This window comes from Clupea harengus, chromosome 2 (assembly GCF_900700415.2).
Source record: "Clupea harengus chromosome 2, Ch_v2.0.2, whole genome shotgun sequence".
Classification (NCBI taxonomy): Eukaryota; Metazoa; Chordata; class Actinopteri; order Clupeiformes; family Clupeidae; genus Clupea; species Clupea harengus.
The window spans coordinates 32,947,425-32,971,105 of NC_045153.1; the positions used below are offsets into that span (position 1 = coordinate 32,947,425).

The following is a 23,681-nucleotide window of genomic DNA, read 5'->3' on the forward strand; positions in this document are numbered from 1 at the left end:
TATTGCTCTTTTTAGACTGCATTTTCAAGTAGGTGTTGACATTTCATTATTCATTTATTCATTAAATGATGTAGCCTCCTTACGGAGGGTTTTTATGTTGTGTTTGTAAATACCTGGATTCATATTTCGTTTACTAATTATTTGAAAAATGTCTCTTTTCTTCTCTTCTCTCTTATTTGAATTATTGAAATGCTGTTTTACTGTTTCCGTAACACTTGTTGCCCTGCATAGACTAAGAACTAGAGTTTTACAGTGACAAGTTTCCGTAGTGTTGCTTTCTGGTGTGTAGCTCTTTTCACTCATTGGCGTACCTTCACTTGTTTCCTGACCATATTTTTTTCGTTAATTGTAGTGTCATGAGGCAGTAGTGGGTGGCGTCCTTGAAACCACTGGAAGCACGGGGTCTGTTGTGAGTAGGGAACTTTTTCTGCCGGGGTGGGTGCGCTCAATTTCTCTCAAACGCAAGGCAATTGAAACATTATACAGACTTCCCTGTCAGCTGATCAACTTTGTAGAGCATGCAGTAACCCACCAGGAGTGACGCTTAACATTTAGGTGAGCATGTTATGGCTACATTTTACGTTGTGCAAATTCTCCGATTTGTTCATGACGACGTAGTCGATGGGTTATGCATATATATATATACCTGTAAAAATGCTAATCTGAAAAGTTATTCTTGTTGATATTTGTCATATTTAAAGCGGGGAGAAGAAATATTTGAGTCAGTTATATTCAGAGTGGGATTAAGCGATTTACTGTTATATCTGTTGGACTATCGTGTGGATTAGCAGGACACCAATTAGAATTTTATGCGATGACCTTTCACTATAACTCAAGATAAAGCAATTCATTTCATCCACGATGGTGTTCCTCCTCTAGCCTCATCTTATTTCTACAAAGAGACCACATTCATTTTTGGTTAACATATTTTGAGTTTTTATATAGAATGATATGTTTCTCTCGTGGAATTTTAATTTAGCCTTAATGGGAGGCCTTGTTGAGTCTTCAGAACATTAATGTTATTTATGTCATGTTTGTTCTTTGCATATTTTGGTGGGTTAAAGGTTTAGTTTGGTGAAAGGTTGTTGATATTTGAACTCAACAGCCAATCAAATTATAGTCCTCCCTTCTGTGATCCCGAGGCAACGTGTTGATTGGATTTGTTGGAGTTGCCTGGTTCAAGCCACTTTGTTTCCCATTTACAGAGCTAAGGCTGTGAGAAGAAATTAACAGAAATTGACAAAAAGTGTATTGAATTCAAATTACGGACTGTGCCTTTAACAGTGCTCAGGTGACCAGGAAACTGGTGTGGTGGTAATAGCCCTGAGGGGGACAACTGTTACTCAGTTCAGACTGACTAAAACAGAAAAATGACTGCAGACAGTTTAGTGTGCTGACACAGAGCAAAAAGAGCAGATGTGTTTTTCTGCAGAACTGCTGACAGATGGGTTTTTATGAAGCTCATAATGTCTTTCAGAGTTACTGAGCAACCTGGGCTGAACTGGTGTGTTATGTTGTAAAGTAAAATAAAGTGTAATTATAACATTTAGACACCGAGAGGTGTAATTGGCAAGGAGATTGCACAGAGAGAAATACACATATGCATTTTTAATGAGTAATGTTACAAAATGACCTAAAGTTTGTTACTAAAAAAGGAGTGAATGTGAGGTGCTAAACTAAAGTACTAAACTAAACGACACCCACTCGTATACTGCAGTTTTGGCTCACTAGACTAGTACTCAGTACATTTATATATGATGCATCATAAGTAGAGTAGAGGAAGAATACGTGTTGGTAGAAATGGGCAGCAGTAAGAATGTACTGAGTACAGAGCAGGTGAACAGACAGACAGACAGACAGACAGGTGGACAGACAGACAGAAAGACAGACAGACAGACAGACAGGCAGGCAGATGGGCAGACAGACAGGCAGGCAGATGGGCAGACAGACAGACAGACAGACAGACAGAGCAGGTGAACAGACAGACAGGTGGACAGACAGACAGACAGGTGGACAGACAGACAGAAAGACAGACAGACAGACAGAGCAGGTGAACAGACAGACAGACAGACAGACAGACAGACAGACAGACAGACAGACAGACAGGTGGACAGACAGACAAACGCTGACTGCTCATATCTGTCAATGGATGAACATGGATATAGGGCCATTGGCCTACATTGCAAGGTGTAGCATCACAAGATCCCTCGTGGGTAAATAAGGAAGAACAGCCTAACAGGATTTAATAGCTCAACCTTTGAGCCTATTACAACTTTGCTCAGCAGAATCTCCTCTGTTCATTCATACATGTTCTGTGTGCTGTAGCTGAAAGAAGGATATAAGGTAAGTCTGCATCAGTCCATTTCTATCTGAGGAGTTCAAAAAGATGATGAATGTCCGACCAGATGTGTCAGGGCCTTGATCTCATTATTAGCCAGGGGCTGATGAGAAGGTTGGGAGAGTTTCCCCCCTTATCTGGCATGATAATACATCTGTCAGGATAGACTAGGAAACAATGACAACAATATTTCTATTTGTTTTTGTATTACTGATCTATGAGGTGCTAAGATGTGTTGCCCTCACTGTTCCATTTATAAATGAGTTTTCAGATTCTATTTTCTGTCGTATTCACTGTGGTACTGTTGTATTGTACTTTACATGCACTCTCTAAATTGATCTGCCTTTATCTCTGGGTAATGTGCTCCTCTTGAGTGTCTTGCTGCTGTCTGTTTCCCTACAGTGAAGAGCTGCCAGTTGTCTTGAGAGCCCCTTCTTCCTCGCATTGTAAACCGGTCAAGGCTCCTGACTTCAGCATGTCAACAGATATGGAAGCCACTACTGTAACCAGTGATGATTTGGACTCTAAGACAACAACAACAACAACAACAGCAGCTACTGTGGAAAGCAAGACTGCCTTCAAGAAGGAAAAGAAGAAAGGTAATGCATGTGTTTTTTTCTCCATAGATGTCAACCTTCATTGATGGATGACAATTCTAATTGAAGCATAATTTCTCAATTTCTTCTTTTGACAAAAAAGTCCCGATTGCCAGTGGCTAATAAGGAGGGCATGTACAATCTCTAGTGCAAAACCATTTTAGTGTTTCCTCTATTTCTCTGCTTTTTTATTTTTTAATTACAGAGAAGACAGATGAGTACTTGTTGGCCAGGTTCCAGGGAGATGGTGTGAGATACAAAGCTAAGATGATTGGTGTGGATGATGTACCAGAACCCAGAGGGGACAAAATGAGCCAGGACTCAATGATGAAGCTTAAGGTTTGCTTGAGTCTTCATCTTGCACTAGCACTGGTACTAGCCTCTCTCTGTCTCCCTCAAAACCTCACTCTTGTGGGGGGCTCATTCAATTAAAACCAATTTCAGTGTTTCCCCTAGGTTTACAGCTTTGGGGGGGGGGGGGGGGGGGGAGGCGACACACCGACACTTAAAGGATTCATGTGTTTCTTTTATTCTTTATTTATTTCTGGAATGATTTAGTCAACAAGATAAACCAAAAGATAAGGATTGATTCCCTGATTCTCTCTCTGCCTCCCTCTCTCCTGCACGCACTGTAAAAAGGCAATTGATTTCTGTCACATCATCACCTCAATATCCCAGTGTGAACTACATATGGACTAGCTATAGCACATCTACTATACATTTTATGTAGTAGTGATGTCCTATACCATGGTCCTATGTGAGCACTGATTACATTGTGATTGGCTTTGTACACCTTAAAAGCTGTAAAAGTTTAAAATGTAACATCACAACATATTACTAGCTGCTTGTTGAATAATCTGCTGAATGTCTTTCCAATATGAGGTTTTAAATATATTATAAATGGTTATCTTGCTCTTGATTGTCTTAAGCTATTGTTGTTACCATGCGCTTACAACTCAAAGAAGAATGGAGAGAGGATTTGAATAACTAGTAGAGACGAACGAAGAATAATTACAAGTGAGAATGACACAAAGTGACTCATTTTCAATATGTCCCTATAGCAGCATGTCTGTAAAACAGATCATTCGATTTGGAGAAGGACTGGCTCAGCTTTGTGTGAATACTATCCACCCCGTTCAAAATGGAATCCACCTACTAGATCACAGCCATCACTACTACTAATAATAATAATTATTTATTTTTATATAGCGCTTTTCTAAATACTCAAAGACGCTTTACATGTGCGGAGACAAACAAAACAATACAACAGCACCAATTTGAAAGACAGAGGATCAAACAAAACAAACAAACAGAACATTTTAGTAAAAAGCTGTGCGAAATGAGTCATGTAGTGGAGGGTAGGGAGCAGGGGTTAGCAGGTGAAGGCGAGTTTGAAGAGGTGAGTTTTGAGGGTTTGTTTGAATGATGCTAGGGTGGGAGCCTGACGGATGTGGATGGGGAGGGCATTCCAGAGGGAGGGTGCAGCAACAGAGAAGGCCCTGTCACCCCAGGTCCGGCGCTTAGTCCTGATGGTCTTCAGAGTGTTTGCGCCGGCGGACCTGAGGCAATGGGTTGGGGCGTGGAGGGGGAGGAGGTCTGTGTAGGGCTTTGTAGGTGGTGAGTAATATTTTGAAGTCTATCCTGTATTTGACCGGGAGCCAGTTGCGTAAGACCGGGGTGATGTGTTCATAGCGGCGGGTGGAGGTGAGCAGTCGAGCGGCAGAGTTCTGAACATATTGAAGTTCATCGAGGACTGTGTTGGGAGAGCCATAGAGGATGCTGTTGCAGTAGTCGAGTCTGGAGGTTATGAGGGCATGGATTAGAATTTGGGTGGTGGCAAAGGACAGGGAGGGCCGGAGACGTGCAATGTTCTTGAAATGTTCTTGTGTTTAGGGCCGATTATGACTATTATTATTATTATTCCTCACTTAAGCATTTAAAACACAATAAGACCACCAATGTTGACCAAGTTAAAGTAACACTATGGAGTTTCTGGAGCCTAACACAGTCAAACATCAAGCAAGTGCAACACAAGACAAAGCAAGAACGCAAATAAGTTACTGAATAGTCCAGCAGAAAGTAGCCCCCCACCTGGCGGCTCCAGAAACTCCATAGTGTTACTTTAAGTCAAGATTCAAATTTCGGTTACTTTATATACTAGTATTGAGCTCAGAATGTGGCACAAATAGGTTAAGTGTACAAAGGGGAACAAGACAAAGACAATTTTCAATGAAGGAAACAATGTTGACAATTAAAATCTGAACACAAATGTAGAATGACTATGCTAAATATGTATTTCAATATAAATAACCTTTTTTTTGCATTTTTCTAAATGATGCAGTAGTTAGTACTTTGCAGTAGTTAGAGTATGCAGAGCTGGGGGTGAAGCTACATTTAGCATTCAATACTAGAGATGCATTTCCGCAAGAAATTGCGAAGTGTGATTGCTCAACAGCAACAGAGGATTGGTAACTGTTGCCCAGCAAATGCCAGATTATACAGCCTCATACAGCACACAGTAGGCCTCTGATTAATGAAACAGGATTCAAAATGAGTTGACAATCTTCATTTATTGTGTGCAATAGGCTACATAACTTACCCAAATCATGGGTATCATGGCAACAAGTTGATCATCTGTCCATTCACTCAAGTTCAATGTCAAAAGTGTTGAAAGACTAAAGTGTTACCACATTTGACCCATCCTGCATGGTTTAAGTGTAAAGAATGTTAGATAGGTTACTTGCTTTGAAATCTGCGAAGTCAATGTCATTGAGTCTTGCAAAAAGGACCTTTTAGAAGACTATAGTCTTCTTCTAGTCGTATGGTCTTTTTGAAAGGTCCTCTTTTTTTTGTTTTTTGTAGGTTTTTATTAGGTGGTCAATTGACAGTAAAATGCACGACAATGCTACAAATTCATTTTCCAAGATTAGAAGATTTTTTTTATTTAGAACTATCTCTATCTTAAGGAACCATCATAACTAAAAATAAAACAGATAAGCAGTAATATGCTTGGATGGCTGTGTTTAATGGTGCAGCTTGCTCCGGAATATACACAATTTCTCCCATTACCATGGTGTGTCATCATCAATCTCTGATAACAGCCAGAAATAAAGGAAACAGTGGCAGCACGAAAGATCGAAAGCTTGATAATCTTTCATTTGAGTTTCAGGAACCAGATATATGTAAACGTAATGGTGATTTAAAAAAGCATCTGCTTTGGCCTGAAATTTTGTTTGGAAGTCAGCAGTACTGACCAATACGATTCAGGGACATTTCTGATAACCAGCCGGATAACCAGTGAGATAAACCAAGAAGCGGCCGGATTAGCGTTCCTCTATTGGTAACTAATTCACCAGTTATGCCTGTGATATCTGTGATAACCATCCAGATTATGTAAGCGTAATGGCATGGTTGAAATGAAAGATTTTACCTATAGTGTACAATAAGTAAACACAGCACAGCACAGCACACCAGGAGATGACAGTGATAATCCCAAGCATGACCATTGGGTTAAATGAAGAAGCTTCAGTTTGTCTTTCACCTCCTGGTTGAAGCCAGGCTGCTGTTCTTTTCCTTGTTTTCTGTTGTACAGCTGCAGAGGTAGTTCCGTCAGCTTGTGTGAGGGAATGTCGCCACCTGCTGGTGTAGGTAGTAGCTGCACCTCATACTTATGGATTCTTTGCTACAGATTTCTGTGGTACAATCTGCAAATAGATAGAAGGGAAGTCACTTGGCCTACAAACTAACAGGAAGTGATCCACAAATGAGCAAAGCTTGTTGCAAATGAGCAAAGCTTGTTGCATTTGTAGTAATGGATCCAGAAATGTGGAAATATCACTTTACATGTGAAAGTTAAAAACGTTTTTCCAGAGCATGTTGTAGGTATTTTATGGCTTTACACAATACAAATAAAGAAAATAACATGTTTGTGGATGGTGAGGTATTTGTGAATATTTTTCTACAGATGTGGTCTGTGGTACAAATTGGACAAAAATGAAAAAGATGATATTGAATTTGTGGGAAAAATCTATATGAAGAGATATGAATCTATATGAATATCAAAACCTTTAAAGAGAACATGTCTCAAAAGGGGTTTTCATGTATGGGTGCCAAATTCTCTAATAAGGATATAGGATGTAGCCTCATACTAAAAAGGGAAAGGTTGATGGAAATAAGTTTTACCTTCTTCAATGTAGCCTCAATATTCCTCGTGCTTCAATGTCAAATTTGTAAATACAAATACCAGACAGGAATGCAACAGAAATACAAGGGACTCAGGCAATACCAAGAAAAAGTTAATGCATTTTGTCTTGAATGTCGATTTCTAAACGTCCTACCACATTACTTAACCTCCATGAGTCCAGGGCTGGCTGTTATTATACTCCAGCTGGAATATATGCAAAAACATATAATGAAGCACAGTGACAAACTGTTTTGGTCACTTGAGGTGATTCTCTAAGGTCTTGGGTGTGGTATTTTAGTTCTACACAGGAAAATATGTTAAATTCCTTGTGCTATTGGTTAGTGACTTACAGTGGCCAATCCTCTCACTGTCACATGCAAGTACTCGTAGTCAGCAACCTAACCTAACCAATATAACAACTGCCAACCATAGATCCTGCTCAGTAGGATACAACAACGCACAACTGGCTGGAAACAGCTGCAACACATGCTGTATTTTATACCGGGGATCTGGAAATGCCCTCCTCCACAGAGCAAGATGTGCTGTCTGTAGCCCACAAGATGTGCTGTCTGTAGCCCACAAGATGTGCTGTCTGTAGCCCACAAGTGCTAGGCATAACAACATGCCCAACCATAGACCCTGAGCAGCAGGATTCAACAACAACAACAACAAAGATTTCTTCTATCACAGTTTTAGTTTAAGCCTGGTAAATTTAATAAACCCTTTGCAAATGGGTGTAGCCTTGAACAGTAACTATAGGAAAAAGTACATAATTGATTGAATTACTGGTAAACTTGGTCTGTTACCAACATAAACCTTGGATAACTACAATTGTAACTCAACTTGATGGGTAATAGAGGAGATGATGTCTAAGAAATTGGTTCCCTAGGAAATATGCAATTATATCTGAGTTATTACCACTAAACTGGTCACAACTGCACAGTACTTAGTTGAGTTTGTGGGTAATAGTGGAGTTTTTTTTTGTTTGTTTTAGCTGCAGTTGTAGCTGTAGTTTGCAGGTCTGATATTTCTTTATATTCACCGCTGCGAAAAACGAATGACCGCTGTCATTGGCAACAGGTTTTGTGCTTCTGATTCACATCTTTCATATCATTCCACAAGTAGTCCGGCCATTTACCGGAAACTCATTGTAACTTGAAGTCAGCAAGTAATCATTAAAAAGGGGTATTTTGGAGGCAAGTAACCGTATAATAAGTGGGAGTATAGCCCGCTGCATATCGGGGTCCTGTTCATCCCATCGAGATTTATCTTTCGATAATGACCGCCGGACTATACATTATCCCTTACATAACATACCATATATTTAGAGGGTAAATATTTAGTAATTAGATTCGCAGAAAAATTCTGAAATTCGCAGAAAAAATTGCAGAAAAGAGATTCGCGGAAATATTCTTAAATGTGAGGACACTGGGAGAGAAGGCTATAATATGGAAGAAACCAGGAACAACTGGAGGGTTTGTATCTCATTACAAATAAAATGAATAATATTTGTATCCACTGTGAAAAAGAGAGCTTGTTCATGTGGCACAGAAATTGAAAAAGATACAATTTATTTCTGTAACACAGGGAATGGCGGTAGCTGCTCGTTCCCAGGGCAAACACAAACAGAGGATCTGGGTGAACATTTCCATATCAGGAATTAAAATCATTGATGAGAAAACTGGGGTAAGTGGGACCTTTCCATAGTTGTATTCATGAAAAGCATGGCTGGACGTCAGCGTCAGCCATCCTTCTAATATATTGCTTCTTTGTGATCCATTCCTTGTGACAGGTGATTGAACATGAACATGCAGTGAATAAGATCTCCTTCATTGCCAGAGATGTTACAGACAACCGTGCTTTTGGTTATGTGTATGGTGCCGAAGGACAGCACCAATTCTTTGCAATTAAGACAGCACAGCAGGTAAGAGACCAAAGGCATTAACATAAACTTACTTGCTTTTTTCAGTGATGACTTCTGCTTTGTCAATATGTCTTTATGGAATGGTAGAATAGCATATAGCTGAATTTGAGATTTTATAATTAGATGTGTAAGCAAGAAATAGTGTATATCAATCTAACGCTATGCTATGTTCTATGCTAACTGTTTACGGTGAATTTTTGAAGCAAAATACGATTCCGTGGGATTCCTTGAAAATAAAACAAAACAAAAATTCAGTTTTTTTCTCAGATAAAATGTTTGCTCTTTCTATTTAAAATTTTGTAAACTTGGCATATATTGTGAAAGGTTAGTTGAATTAGTTTGTGTTAAGGGACAATTCAGTCAGGAAAGTCCTGATGGATTTGGGAGGAGTGGACTTGAATGGGTTGATCTTAGATCTTATATCTTCTAATCCCTTTGGCTCTGCAACAATGCGTTTGTTTGTTTGTTTCATACGTTCATACTGTCAATACTTTCGATAGTGATTACTACACATTCATGCCTGTTCAGTGCCTTCCTTTCATTTGCTTTGCTGCCTTTTCAGCAAGAGGTTTGCTGAACTACTCTCGGTTCAAGAATTTTTGTGGTGCTACAAAGTTTGTGAACTTAATCTGCATAAATTTGATCTGAAATGTGATCATATCTTCATTTAAGTCTGAACATTTGATAAAGTGAACACAGTTCAACAAAAAACACAGAAAACATTCTTCTTTTATTATTTATTTATTGAGCAAAATGATCAAACATTAAATGCCTTGTTGGAAAAAGTGTGTAAACCCTCACTTTCAGTAGCCGGTGTGACCTCCCTGAGCAGCAATAACCTCATCCAAACGTTTTCTGTAACTGTGAATCAGTCCCATACATCGGCTTGGAGGAGTTTTCACACATTCCTCCTTACAAAACTGCTTCATGCTACTCATGGATGTTGGTGGGCTTTCCGTGCATGAACTGATCTCTTCAGGTCTTTCCACAACATCTCTGTAGGATTAAGGTCTGGACTTTGACTGGGCCATTCCAAAACATTACATTTCTTCTTCTTTAACCAGTCTTTGGTAGACTTACACACTTCTGTGTTTAGGGTCATTGTTTGCTGCATGACCCATCTTATGTTGAGCTTCAGTTCACAAACAGATACCCTGACATTCTCCCGACTGCTCAGCCAAAGATTCATAAGCATTGCTGAGACAGACCCAGTGTTAAGTCTGTGAAGATAAGTTCTCTTCCCAAAAAAATTTAATTAAATACACCTAACAAAAGTTCCAACAAAGCACAATTTCAATTCCTCCCGAGGTAACGTTCAGCTTTTGCTACTTACTATATGTCAGTGCTATTCAAATTTTATTTTTTTACAGCCCCAATTACCTAGTAACAGTATGCTTTCTTAGATTTGATATATTTCCGATTTATTTTACAATAAACTGTTTCATATCATATTAGTGTTTCTCCTTTGTTCTAAAAAAGAACACTCACACGTCTGTGCTAATAGGGCCATTCAGATTCCCTTAAACTTGACTTCTTTCCAACAAAATACAGTATGTTTTAAAGCACTTGATGTGTGTTTTACACAATTGTACTGATTCAAGATAGAGTGTCAATCAGATGTAAGAATAGAAGTAGTTCTAAAGCCAATACATGTATTTAGCCTCCCTACTTCCCTACTACTAATAAGGGACAGGGAGGGGAAGAGGGGTAGGCTTCAGTACCAAGCCCCCTTCAGACCATTGACTGCTATTAGCATTTGAAAGGCCAAACCATCAACTAAGGATTGTGGTCAGGCGGGTTCCTGAAAAATCTATAAATCCACCAAACTGCAGGGTTTGACAGGCCCTTTAGGTTTACTTCACCCTAAAACTCCTGGATACAACTTATTTCACGCAGTGTCATTAAGTATCTGCACGTACTGGCCATAACATTTTGCACAATGTAAAATATAAAGAACAATATAGCACATCGATGCAGTAGCCTAGAAACGCTAAGCCCCCTGCACACGTCCTCGTATGCATCATCTTACATGTTATTAAAATGTATTTCTGCTCATAAAACAATTGCCATCAATGACTTCCCAAAAATATCAAACAAAAAGATGTTTTTTTAAAACAAGCAGACAACTGAATCTTAAGTTGATCCCAGTTCCAGTTCTGGGACGTGGGCATGAGCAGCGTGAGACACAGTACACTCTGCTGCAACATGCAACGGAGTCCATTTATACCCGGCGGGCAACACCGGGCTACTTCAAATGGGTCTCATGAAATATACTTATCTATCAATTTGGAACTCTGATTAATAATTAAATGAATAACTACAACCAAAATGACCTCACCAATAGTTAGTAAAGGTTGAAGATCTTTGGGGTTCTGAGTAGAAAAGGTTGGCAGTAGGGGTGGGGAAATTATTTTTTTCGATTTCTCTCGATTCTCTCTAGAACGATTCTGTCTCGATTCAGAAAAGTTCATAATCGATTTTTTTAATAAAAATAAATAAATAATTTTTTTAATTTAAAATTTTTTTTTTTTTTTACACATCCATTTTGTGTTGAAATGCAAGCTGCATCGATTATTGCATTGTTCATTGAAAGTCATAATTGTGACAAGGAAAAGCTTTTTCTCTAATAAAAAATAGAGAAGGTAATTCATCTGTTGATTATCAAACACAAAGTAGGAAGTGATTTGAGACTGAGTAGCAAACTCAAATGTTTTAAAAATCGACATGCATCGATAATCGTTTTATCGGTTTAGATTTGAGAATCGATAATCGGTTTAGAATCGATAATCGGTTTAGAATCGAATCGTTGACCACTGAATCGGAATCGAATCGAATTGTGAGGTGCCAAGAGATTCCCAACCCTAGTTGGCAGCATTCACCAGTATTTACAATCATAAGCATTCATTAACAAAATGATCAGAATTAAAACACAATATGTAATCTAACTAGATGTACTAATGTACTAAAGGGGAGTGTGAGTGTGTGTTCGGTGCGCACCAGAAAGAATATGTGTGTGTTTCTGTGGTCAGTCTCTGTAGTTCCGCATGCATGTGTGTGCACGGTCATATGACATCAGATCAAAAGAAACTAGTCTATATGAAGCGCTAAATTTGAGTTTTCTTCCAATTTATGGGTAATCTGTGAGATTACGTTGCCAAATTCAGGGGGTTGTAGCTCTGATGTTGATGTTGCTGTGCAGTGTAGATCGGAGTAACCAGTTGCTCCTTTTGTTCAGATTGCAGAGTTCGCGGTCATCTTGCTTTGCTTGCTTTGCCTGCTCCCACCGTAGAGTTAGCCAGCAGGCTTTCAGTTGTAGCTGCTCACACTAAACTTGCTTACTCTCGGTTAGCAGTGAGTTTGTTATGCACACACTTTTCTTCAGTTCATTAGTTAGGTACATTTAGTTAGATTACATATTCTGTGTTTTACTTTTGATAATCCTGTAAACAAATGCTTTTGATTATATATGCTGGTCTGTTGCACAATAATGAATGCTGCCACCCTCTACTATTCAGAACTCCAGACCTTCAACCTTTACTAGCTATTATGGTAAATATGGTAATTCCAGTTATAGTTATATATTTTACCAGCTATTATGGCAGATATGGACATTCTAGTTATAGTTATAAATTATATTATATATATATATATCGAATTAGAGTTTCAAATTGATAGTTCAGTATATTTTATGAGACTGATGGGGTTGATTTGGAACTGATATTATATTTCAACCATTGGCCTTCTCCTATGCTGCACGCTAAACTCTGGAACTCACTTCCCCCTCACGTCTGCACAGTGGGCTCCACTCCTCCAGTACTCTTCTTATTAAATATTAAGTTTTAAATATTAAGTACATTACTTTTTACTATTATTATACGGTGCCTCACCAGTGTTTCCCCAACGGCACCCCCCGCCCCCTCTGAAAGGTCAAGTTAATTTTGTTCAATTTTATTTTCTATAAAGCGCCAGATCACAACGGAAGTAATTTAAGGTTACCTTTCCTATAGAACAGGTCTATAGCTTGTTCTTTTATTAAACAAAATAAATAGCCTCATGTTATTTATCTTATTTACACGACGGCATGTCATTTCTGTCTCTACATGGTTGCGCGTTTACAATTCTCTGTATCGCGCATGGCGGAGTTCCGCCGCGATGCGCACAAACACACACACACAGACACGTGCGCGCACACACAGGTGAGCACGCTCCCACCAGCAGACAGAATTGGGCTTAAGAATCAGTGCACAGCTACGGACACTTTTAAGCCTTAAAAAAACTAATATCCAGGCGTTTATGAATCCGGCAGAGATCTTTTCCTAGGTAGGGTCGACAAAGAGGCCCAATGAGAATGGCTACAACAGACGTGGAAACAGAACGTACCGAAAATTCAGAAATAGATCTGGCTTCCATTTTTTATCATTTTCCGCGAGTTGTGCGTGGCCCTTTTTACACAGAGTCTGGTAATGAATCTATGAAATGTAACGAAAATTATGTATTTTGCTGTGAATAATGAAGGAAGCAATAAATCCGATCATTTGCCAAACCCTCAAGACCTGTTGCCATGGAGATTTAACGTTACTTTCTGTTTGAAGACAAGGTAGCAGCTAGTGTTGAAGAATGGATGACTTGAAATTGGACGACTTTAAATTAATATATGAAATTGAACATCAACACCTATACGGATAAAATAAATAAACAAGGACAGCAAAACAGATTGATAAGCAATGAGAACGGCAGAAACACAGGCAGGACGTCAGATGACGAGACGGACACAGGCTGTTTGTTTTTTTCGTCATATGAAGGCTGAGACATTCATAACATTTTATTCAGTCTTACTGGTCCTTTTGTAATGCCAACATGTGCACTTCGTTGTAGATAAGTAAAGCCTATTTTGCTAAATTTTTGTAGTCCTGGTAATCTTTTGTTTGGCATATTGGTGAGGTTATTAAGAGGACCATTTCTCAATCGTTTTGTTCTTGATGAATTAATGTTTGTTTATTAATCAATTATTTTTCAACACATAACTCAATTATAATTACAAAGAGGACAATTCACAACTTTTTATTGCAACTTTCACTTGTTTCGTCAATTTAATTGCAACAAAAACCTAAAAATAAAAACTTTCATTGCAACTTTTTGGAAAAGCTCCTGCGAAATCAGGAATTTTAGGCCGCAAATATTTCAAAAAATGTTCTTCCAGAAGCCCAGAAAGATACTAGCCTGACGATGTCATACTCATAATTCTAGTCAGAATATGAGTCTGAGACCGCTCCGTTGGGCTGTGATTATGGGGCGTGTTTCAACCGAACTAGGAAAAAAAAGGCCTCTTCGCTCAATTGGATAGGCCTACAACCAATCAGAGCAACGTAGTATGACCATAACGTAGACCATGGGGCCAGCTGATACATTAAACTTTTACCGGATCCCGTAGGAAGGACGGCAAAAACATCTTTTCGATCGACAAATGCCTTGATCGCGTTTCTCTGTTCCTCTTTAAAAATGAATGTGCTGTCAATGTCTTCTAAAACAGACTCGAATTTCCACATTTCAGCTCTCCAACGGCAGCCATGTTTGTTGAAAACGAATTCACCCCAAAAGCTCTTTGGTGACGTGGTTGATTACGTTAGGGTTGATCATCTGTCCATCATCGTATAAAGCCCGCCCTGACAATTTGATTGGTCTATATCTCCTCACAGATTTTTGTGAGGAGATAATTTCTCCCCAACGGAGCGACACCAGACCGAACTTCCCGACCAAATAATTTGTGGGCGTGGCTAAATTCGTCTGGCATCCAGGCTAGAAAGATACACCACTGCAGCGACAAAAGCTGCACACTTTGTGGATAATTGTCATAAAAAGACATGTTCCGATGTTTAGTTGTTATATTGACTGCTGGCTGTCATTAATAGAAACACATGAACACCATGATTCCTTTAAGCGTTTGTGTCGGTGGCCACGCCACGCCGCACACCGTGCCGCAACCCCCCCCCCCCCCCAAAGCTGTAAACCTAGGGGAAACACTGCTCACTGTATTCTGTGTGAGGACACACACAGACATTCTTACATTATCTGGTGCTGTCCATGTGAGGATAGAACTAGTGATGGCAGCCTGACACTGAAGCGCCGGAACGTGCTTCATACCTTAAACTACACCAACCATAAAACCACTGCTTCGAAGGTTGCTTTGGTACGGAAAAATCACGTGACATATTACGTGCGAAACAGCAACTGCTTCTTTCTCCGAATGAACCAGCTGAGTGGTTCACAGCGCCACACACGAAACAGTCAGTTGCCTCGTTTTGAGTCTGAATTGTAGCACCTTCAAAGCAAAAAAACTTCCGCGCACAACATTGCGTTTGGTTCGTAGTAGCCTATCTCATTCTGTGACAGTCATTACGTTCGTATTGATTTTATCATCATTATGAAAGCATCTAGGAAGAGAGGTCGTTCTGACATGTGGGAACACTTTATTCTGATCGCTCATGATAAGGTGCGCTGGCTGTTAAATATTTAGGCTATAGGAAAAGTAGACTATATCAACAGGCTCAGTCCAAAAAGTGTAGAACAAATAATGTTTTTAAATCAAAATCTTTGACTGTTCCCTATCCAACATGGTTACACAAGCACACCCAACTTGTGCCATATTTGTCCAGCACATCCTTTCCCCAAGCACTCTCTCTTTAACACAATATACAAAAAATAATGAATCTTTATTTGTAAAAAAAATAATTATATCACAATCTTTGTATACGGGTGCATGTGTGTGTGTGAGTGTGTGTGTGTGGGGGGAGGGGGGGGGGGGGATTTGGTGCGTGCACACCAGATTGTCATTGTTTTAAAGATTCGTGCCACTGTCTAGCTGGGCTAATTTAGTTGCAGCCTTGGCACATCACCAGGAGAGGTCACTGTTACTGAAGCTTCAAGTAATTAACCGATTTTTGAAACAATGTGCCTAATGGTTCAATGCTTCACCAAAGCTTCATTTGCCCATCACTAGATAGAACCCATTGCACTTACATTATCTTGGTGGCCCTAGTGAGGAAAGTATTAGTATTTATTCACAATTGCACATTTATTTGGTGCCTTTCGGATACCCTCGAAGTTAACATATATCCTGGTATGCTTTTAAAGAAAGAAGGAAATGTTTGTTCTAAAAGGTTAAACCCCTTGAAAGACTCGAGTGTCTGGGAAGAGGTAGTCTAATTGAGTTGAGACCTGAATTGAATGCTCAGTAAGCAGTTAATGAATGTCATCCATGATGTACATATACAATAATGACATTCATCATAATTTCTATTCACATATTGTAGTCTTAAGTTGAGTAAAACAGAAGAAATGCCACCTCAGCTTTTTCCGAATCCAGCCATTTGGGTTGCTATTTCACCCAGCAACTTCAATCCATATGCTAGTTCATATTGAATACAATACTTCATCTGTACAAACTAAACATATTCACTAAGTTAAGTTAAAAGTCCCACCTTCTCCTAACAGCTCAATTTATATGTAGCCTAATATCCAATATCTAGGTTAATATTAAAATGACAGGTAGCCTTGATAGGAATTATTTCTATATCCCAAATGTATCGGAGACTCAGTCAGATTGTGATGAAAAACCAAATCCAGGTTTATTCTTTCAGTGGCGCGCACCAGAGGAGGAAAGAGAGTTAGATTTCACTGTGTGTTCCACCTAAATCTCCTTCACTGAGTGTCTTTTGGGAAAGCACAGAATTTAAGCTGTGTGCATGCCAGGGGGGGTGGATCCCTAAATGCTAATTATTATATGTCTCTAGTCAGGGGGGGAAGCTGTGAGGGCTTCTCACACCTCATGTAGGCCAGGAACAGAATACACATGAGAAGTTTTTACAACTCATGAAATCCAAAGAACACTAAAATGACCACTAGGTCAGATATATTGAATTATTGACTATGGAATATATTTATTAAACTAACTATCAAATGTCGGTCCCTTCATTCCCCCTTTTCAAGACTTAAGGTCTTGGACATAAATCTTTGTTTTTAAGATCAGAGTAAACGCTTGCTTAAGTTTTGGGTGAACACAGTCAGTTTTTCTTCTCTCTCTCTCTTTCTCCCAAAAGGTGCGCATTCTCTCGCGAGGTAAGGCGAAACCTTTTTCTCATCAGGGTGCCTCACACCTGTTTGCCAATTTTTGGTGGGCCCCCCTGATGTTTTTAAGGGGAAATTCCTTACCGACGTCAAATCAAAATGACCGCCCTCTCCAGCCGCGAGAGCCGACAAATGTAAGCAGAGAAATAATTACATGTACAGTACAGGGTAGCCATTCGGAAACATGAAGTTACAAACAGTGGGAACACAGAACAAAATGAACTATACATGAAGATGAACTCAAACAAAAATGAAATTGCTCGGATTACACAATTGTACAGAAGATAACGGATTATGGGAGATACATTACAGTGTTACAACATCTTAAAGCATTTCCTTTCTGGTTACTGAGGTGTACATGGCATGTCATTACTTTATTGAAATGTGGGTTGACGGTTTGATACAGTTAAGTGTGTGTCTGTGAGCAAGTATCCGTGTGTGTGTGTTTGTGTGTGTGTGTGTTAATGTGTGTGTGTCTGTGACGCTTGAATTGTCCGTTGTTTCCCTCCTGTGGTCTTTGCTCCATATGGGGTAATTTAGCCTATGCGTCTCTTAGCATATCAGGAGGTTGCCGTTCCTTTCAGATGTGTTGCTCGTCTGTGAAGGTTGAAGTTGTTGGCTGTTCGCGATGTTTGTTCAAAAGGTCCTGCTGTTCCCTCTGTTGTCCCCCTTTCGACACCTTGGCGAGATGCTGTTCTATGAGTTGAAAGGTGTTGATGGAGTTGATGTTGATTGAATTAACGCTGTCTGGGTTTCCAATGGCCACTCCACCCCCTTTTGATTCCGTGGCGAGCTTTATCGGTCCAACTGTGAGGGACGGTGGTAGGGTCCAGGTGACCGTCAGCTGATTCGCTTCTGAAAGAGATCTTAACAAAAGAATGAATCTTATGCAAAAGGTTTAATCTGCGATAGATGAGCCCACCGGAATCATCCGGTGTCATCCATTCCCTAAGGACAGGGAGCCAAATGTTTCTGTTTGCATAATCAACACATAACATCCTGTGAAATAAATGGAAAGTAATTAACAGTTTACCCTGAAAACAAGTCAGTGAAAAGTCATGTAAAATCATTCATACAGCCGGCCGGCACACAGACACACACACACACACATTCATTTGTTTGCTCCGGTGACAGATGTTCATGCCTAGAGAAAAGGAAACAAGCTGTTTAAGTTACAGAATTATGTCATAAAGCCCCTTTTTGTATCCAGATTCCAGTGGCCCTTGATTTTTGTTCTTCATAATTAATTCAGCGTTCCTGGATCATTTGATGAAGTCAGACATTCATCCAGTCTAAGACCTGTTTGAGAAAGAACATTCTGCAGTTATCATTTTATTTAGGATATGTATTTAGTAGTAGGATAAACCTTTTGTAATATTGCACCTGATTACCTTTGACAGAGAATGCAGTTATTGGGGAAAAATGTCTGAATATGATGCATCCAATGAGTCAAACTGGTCCTATTGATCAGTGATGTTAGATTTAGCCAAACTTCTGAGAAGATTTAAAATCTCAGAGGTTGTGTCAGAGTCCATGCCCCGCTGCTGAGAGGACACAGGTTTATCTGTGTTTCTCTGTCTATTTCTACAATGTCTAGACCAATGGCCTGATTTCCCACATCTGTGACAATTTGAATGTGTGGGTGCATCCTGTCTTCTTTGCTGATAACTATTGTGAGAGGGTACGTCCTGTACTGCAGCTATGTGTTGTGTTTGTTCTTTACGTTTAGTCAGTGATTCTTTAGTTTGTTCACTCTGTCCTGTAACTTTACGGACAGAGCCCTTACAAAGTTGTGGCAGTGTGTCAGTGAGTGTGATAATCTCTGCCTGATGGGCCATTGGGGCTTCAGCCGCCATGGTGAAGTGGGGGCTGTTCCATACGGGACCTGAGATGTGAGTTGAATGGTATGTGTAATGACTGTCTGTATAGATATGGACAGGAGCGACAAATGGTGAGGGAACGACTGGAGGTACATCAATATTCATTACAGCAACAATTTGGAGAGATATTTCCTCAACCTGTGAAATGGCTTTACCCACACTGACCATTAGTTCAGTTTTTAGCTTGGCATAATCTGCTTTACCTCTAGGATTTTTACATCAGTAGGTAGGATTTTTCCCAGTAAACTTTTAAAAATGTCCTGAAGTTTGTCAGCATTCTGTTTCATACTTTCACGCAGTCTAGGAAGGGTCGCTGGCTGGCCGTCTGATTCCACCAAGAAACCCTCTGAACGCTGTGTCCATCTGCTCATGAGATAGCGCGAATATCGCTGTCTTTTCTTTTCAGACTTAATGTCTAAAACCCATTCACTGGCTTTCCTGACTCCCCAAATTAGCTGAAAACCATCTTTTATCATCTCAATTTTAACTTTCTCATGTTTTATATCATTTCCCACACTGGCCATTGCAATCTGAACACTCAAAGGGACCATACGTCTTGAATCTTTGTTTTCCATCTCAAAAAGACTGAATCTGCACAATTTAATGTAAAATAATTTACAAATTAACTTAGAACAATTTCGAAATTCAAATATTAAAATGCTGTAGATCCCTTTCCACAACACTTAGGCCTATATCCTCTTGGGAACAATATCTGAGCGTGGCAGAAACTAGATTTTCACAAATGATCCAACCCACAGCTCAGACTGTGCTGAATCAGATGTCTGCTACTCTCTAAACAGAGCAGGCTCAAGAGTGTAGTTTCTCCCAAGGGAGAATTACTCAACACTCTGATGTGAATATGGAGCTGAAGGCTCACACACTCGAATTAAGCTTTAGCTTGCCCACGGTGAACTTGCTAGTGCAAAGACTCAATTCCGTCTGAGAATTCCAATCTCAAGACTGTTACTACGATCTACGGCACATATTGTTCCCAAGATTAAGTAAGTTTACTTACCAAAGTGTTGTATCAAACGGGGTACAGAGGATCTTTACAGCAGAACTGAAATCTCAGCAAAATTCCAAGAATTAATATCTCAGTAGGACCTCCAATTGATAGGAATTATTTCTATATCCCAAATGTATCGGAGACTCAGTCAGATTGTGATGAAAAACCAAATCCAGGTTTATTCTTTCAGTGGCGCGCACCAGAGGAGGAAAGAGAGTTAGATTTCACTGTGTGTTCCACCTAAATCTCCTTCACTGAGTGTCTTTTGGGAAAGCACAGAATTTAAGCTGTGTGCATGCCAGGGGGGGTGGATCCCTAAATGCTAATTATTATATGTCTCTAGTCAGGGGGGGAAGCTGTGAGGGCTTCTCACACCTCATGTAGGCCAGGAACAGAATACACATGAGAAGTTTTTACAACTCATGAAATCCAAAGAACACTAAAATGACCACTAGGTCAGATATATTGAATTATTGACTATGGAATATATTTATTAAACTAACTATCAAATGTCGGTCCCTTCAGCCTACACAGTCAAATAAAACAAGCTAGACAGATAGACTTCAGATAATTATTATATTATTATAACATTTAAAACTCCAAAGTTGCTAATGTGTTCCATTAAACAAACAGATTATTACATTGAATATGTTACATATGTTTGGACATTTTACATTGTAATATATTTACAAAAATAAAATGTATGAAATAAATTGGAATCGTATGGAATCTAAGTGAGTTTTATTTCACAGGCTCAAAATCACACAGTAAATAACAACATAACAGTCAGTTTACTTTAAGGGATGTGGAAGGGCAATTTTAAAACAGGTCTGACAAACTGTCCAGAACCCATAGCCATATTAGTATCTTCTTACATTGTAATCTCGTCTGCCGCATTCATTTTAAAGGGATTGCCCAACAAGGGTCAACAATGGTCAGCTTTAAGCAAACCTTTCACTAACTTCTGCCTGGCTCTGCTCTGCTCTGCTTTTGATCACACCTTTACCATTTGCTACCATTCTATTACCACCACCCACTACACAGTACTCTTAACGGACAGAGGAGCATTTTCAGTGGCAGACTCCTGTCACTGTCATGCTCATCGGACAGGCTGAGAAAGTCCTTTGTCCCCAGGGCAATACAACTCTACAACGCCACGCAGAAGGGGAGGGGGAGGGAGATGGACTACTCTGCATGAGTCTACCTCAGTCTCCCCTCCTCTTCTCAGCTTTTAATTTTTCCATCCCACTGTCCATCTTTTTATCTTTTTACTCTTTTACTGGCTATACTAGCCCATCGCACAGACTGTACTATTTATATCACTTTGCACTATCCTCACACACACAAGCACAAGTACTCAATCCTTGCACTATCCACACAAGCACATGAACACTATCTCTCTGCACTCTTTGCACTACTTTCCTCGTGAACATCAACACTGACACAACCAATTTTTGCACACTGTAATATCTATATAATATCTGTATACACCCCACTCCCTGTGAACATGTTCTCCCTATGTGTATTGTTTTTCTACTGTGATTCTACTGTGATTTGTGTATGTATGTTTGTGAGTTAAGTTAAGTGTATAAGCTACTGGATGACCTAAATTTCCTTCGGGATTAATAAAGTATCCATCTATCTATCTATCTATCTATCTATCTATTAAGCAGCCAGTATACATTACATTATGACTACTGGTCAACTTGGTTGGCCTTAACTACATTATGCATGTCAGAACAGTAAATGCAAATAGGTTGTTTACATTTGTATTTTTTTCCCTCCTCAGGCAGAACCTTTAGTCATTGACCTGAAGGACCTGTTCCAGTTAATCTTCAATATGAAAACTAAAGACTCCCAGGATCCAGAGCATGTGCGTACAATTAGACAGTGAGCAGCAACGAGGGGGCCAATCAGTCCAGCAGGGCATAGTTGCCTTGGAGACCTGATGTCATTGTGTGAAGAACATGGCTATAAGCACTCACAGCAAGCATGTCAATTGACCACAAATTGGCTGAGATATAAGCTCACTTCCTGTTCGGTGGCTTTGCTACTGAACTTGATAGGTTGTAATGGACAGAGTGTTTGGGAAATAAAAAATTCATCCGATAAACATTTCTCTAACGATCTAGGGAAGGGATTTAGTGAAGGTCTGAAAAGGCTGAAAACTGAAAACAAGGTTTTTTATGTAATTCCATACAGTGCCATGGCAATTTAATGTCAGCATGTCAGGGGCATGGTTGTAAGCATGCCTAGCAAGTGTTGTGACAATTTACTTACTAAGATATGGCATTACTTGCCTGTTTGACAGCTTCACCACCAATTGCAACTGGCTGTCACAGACAAATGCTTTCCTACTTGGCCCAACGATGCATAATAATAATAATAATAATAAGAAGAAGAAAAGGTAGACTTGCTTACCCAGCTTCGATGCTTGGCCCCCTAACATTGGAATTTGCAATGTTAATATCATTATCAGCAGCATTATCGGGCCTTCCCTTCTGTATTTTCTATATATTGTACAAGTTGAATAGGTTTATTTGTCTGTTTATAATGTGTAATCATGACTTTCATTGTCGTTCATCTCCAGGATAAACCAGAAGATGCTGTTGTGAAGGTATGTATTTGTAAACCTGAGCGATTTAACATATCCTGGCAAAATCAATATAGACTAGCTAACCAGATACTGCAATAATGACCATGTGCGGTCATTTTTACCAGCATTTAGAACAATTCTTATTGTCAATAGAACATTTAGATATCGAGCAGTTTGAAGATTTTCATCCTACATACAATGTTCTGTTTCTTCAGAATGGTGGTGATGCCCTGCTAAAGGTTGTGTAAAACTCTATTGTATTTTATATAATCATACTTCCAAACCAAAGCACTCTGTTGTTATCCTTTTTGTCCTTGTCATGAATTTGCATAACTGACTGACTTCAACATCAACATCATGGACAAGTCCTAGAAGATGGGCAGGGGATCCCAATGATGTTTTTAAGTGTTTATTGCCAAATGGAATCTGTACTCTTCCTGTTTGGTGGCTTCTGAAAACCAAACTGTGATTGACGAGCACAGAGCAGACTCCATGACTGCAGATCCGAATACATCCAGCCACACACTCTTCTGGCCTTGGGTGGGGATAGAAGTGATGTTGGTGTCCCTCTTCAGGTCCTGGCAAATGGTAGATCCCAGAAACTTGTAGAATCATCTCTACAGTTTTGAGCGCGTTCAGTTTCAAGTTGTTTTGACTGCAAAGCACCAGCTGTTTAACCTCCCTCCGATATCCAGCCATCTTGGATGAGTACATTGTCTGATCTGCAATCTTCAGGATGCAGCAGATCCTGGTATCTCAGAATCAGAACTCAGCTGTAGTTCCCATGCCTCAAAAGGATTAGGAAAGGCACATAAGGTTAACCAGAGAAAGTCTATTGAACGTACTTCTCGACAAGAGCAGTACTACTCCAGGCTGATTTGAAAGACAACCCGACTTTCATGGTGATATGGTGCCTCCTATTATTTAAGTGTGGAGTAAGAAATCCCTGGCTCGTTAGTCAACATCTAGCCAGTATTGATTGCGGATGACACTTCAAGTCAATAGCAGATGATTACTATAATCAATATTAAGAA

General features: G+C 39.6%; 1 protein-coding gene across 1 annotated transcript; it reads left to right on the plus strand.

Moving 5' to 3' along the window:
• Nucleotides 1–396: 396 nt before the first annotated feature.
• Nucleotides 397–22,895, plus strand: LOC105896583 (disabled homolog 2-like). The gene is made up of 8 exons (XM_031578345.1): nucleotides 397–555; nucleotides 2,741–2,937; nucleotides 3,140–3,273; nucleotides 8,705–8,803; nucleotides 8,910–9,041; nucleotides 21,841–21,924; nucleotides 22,642–22,668; nucleotides 22,863–22,895. Exons 2-8 carry the CDS (start codon nucleotides 2,814–2,816, stop codon nucleotides 22,893–22,895), a joined length of 633 nt encoding a protein of 210 aa, XP_031434205.1. The 5' UTR covers nucleotides 397–555; nucleotides 2,741–2,813.
• Nucleotides 22,896–23,681: the final 786 nt, after the last annotated feature.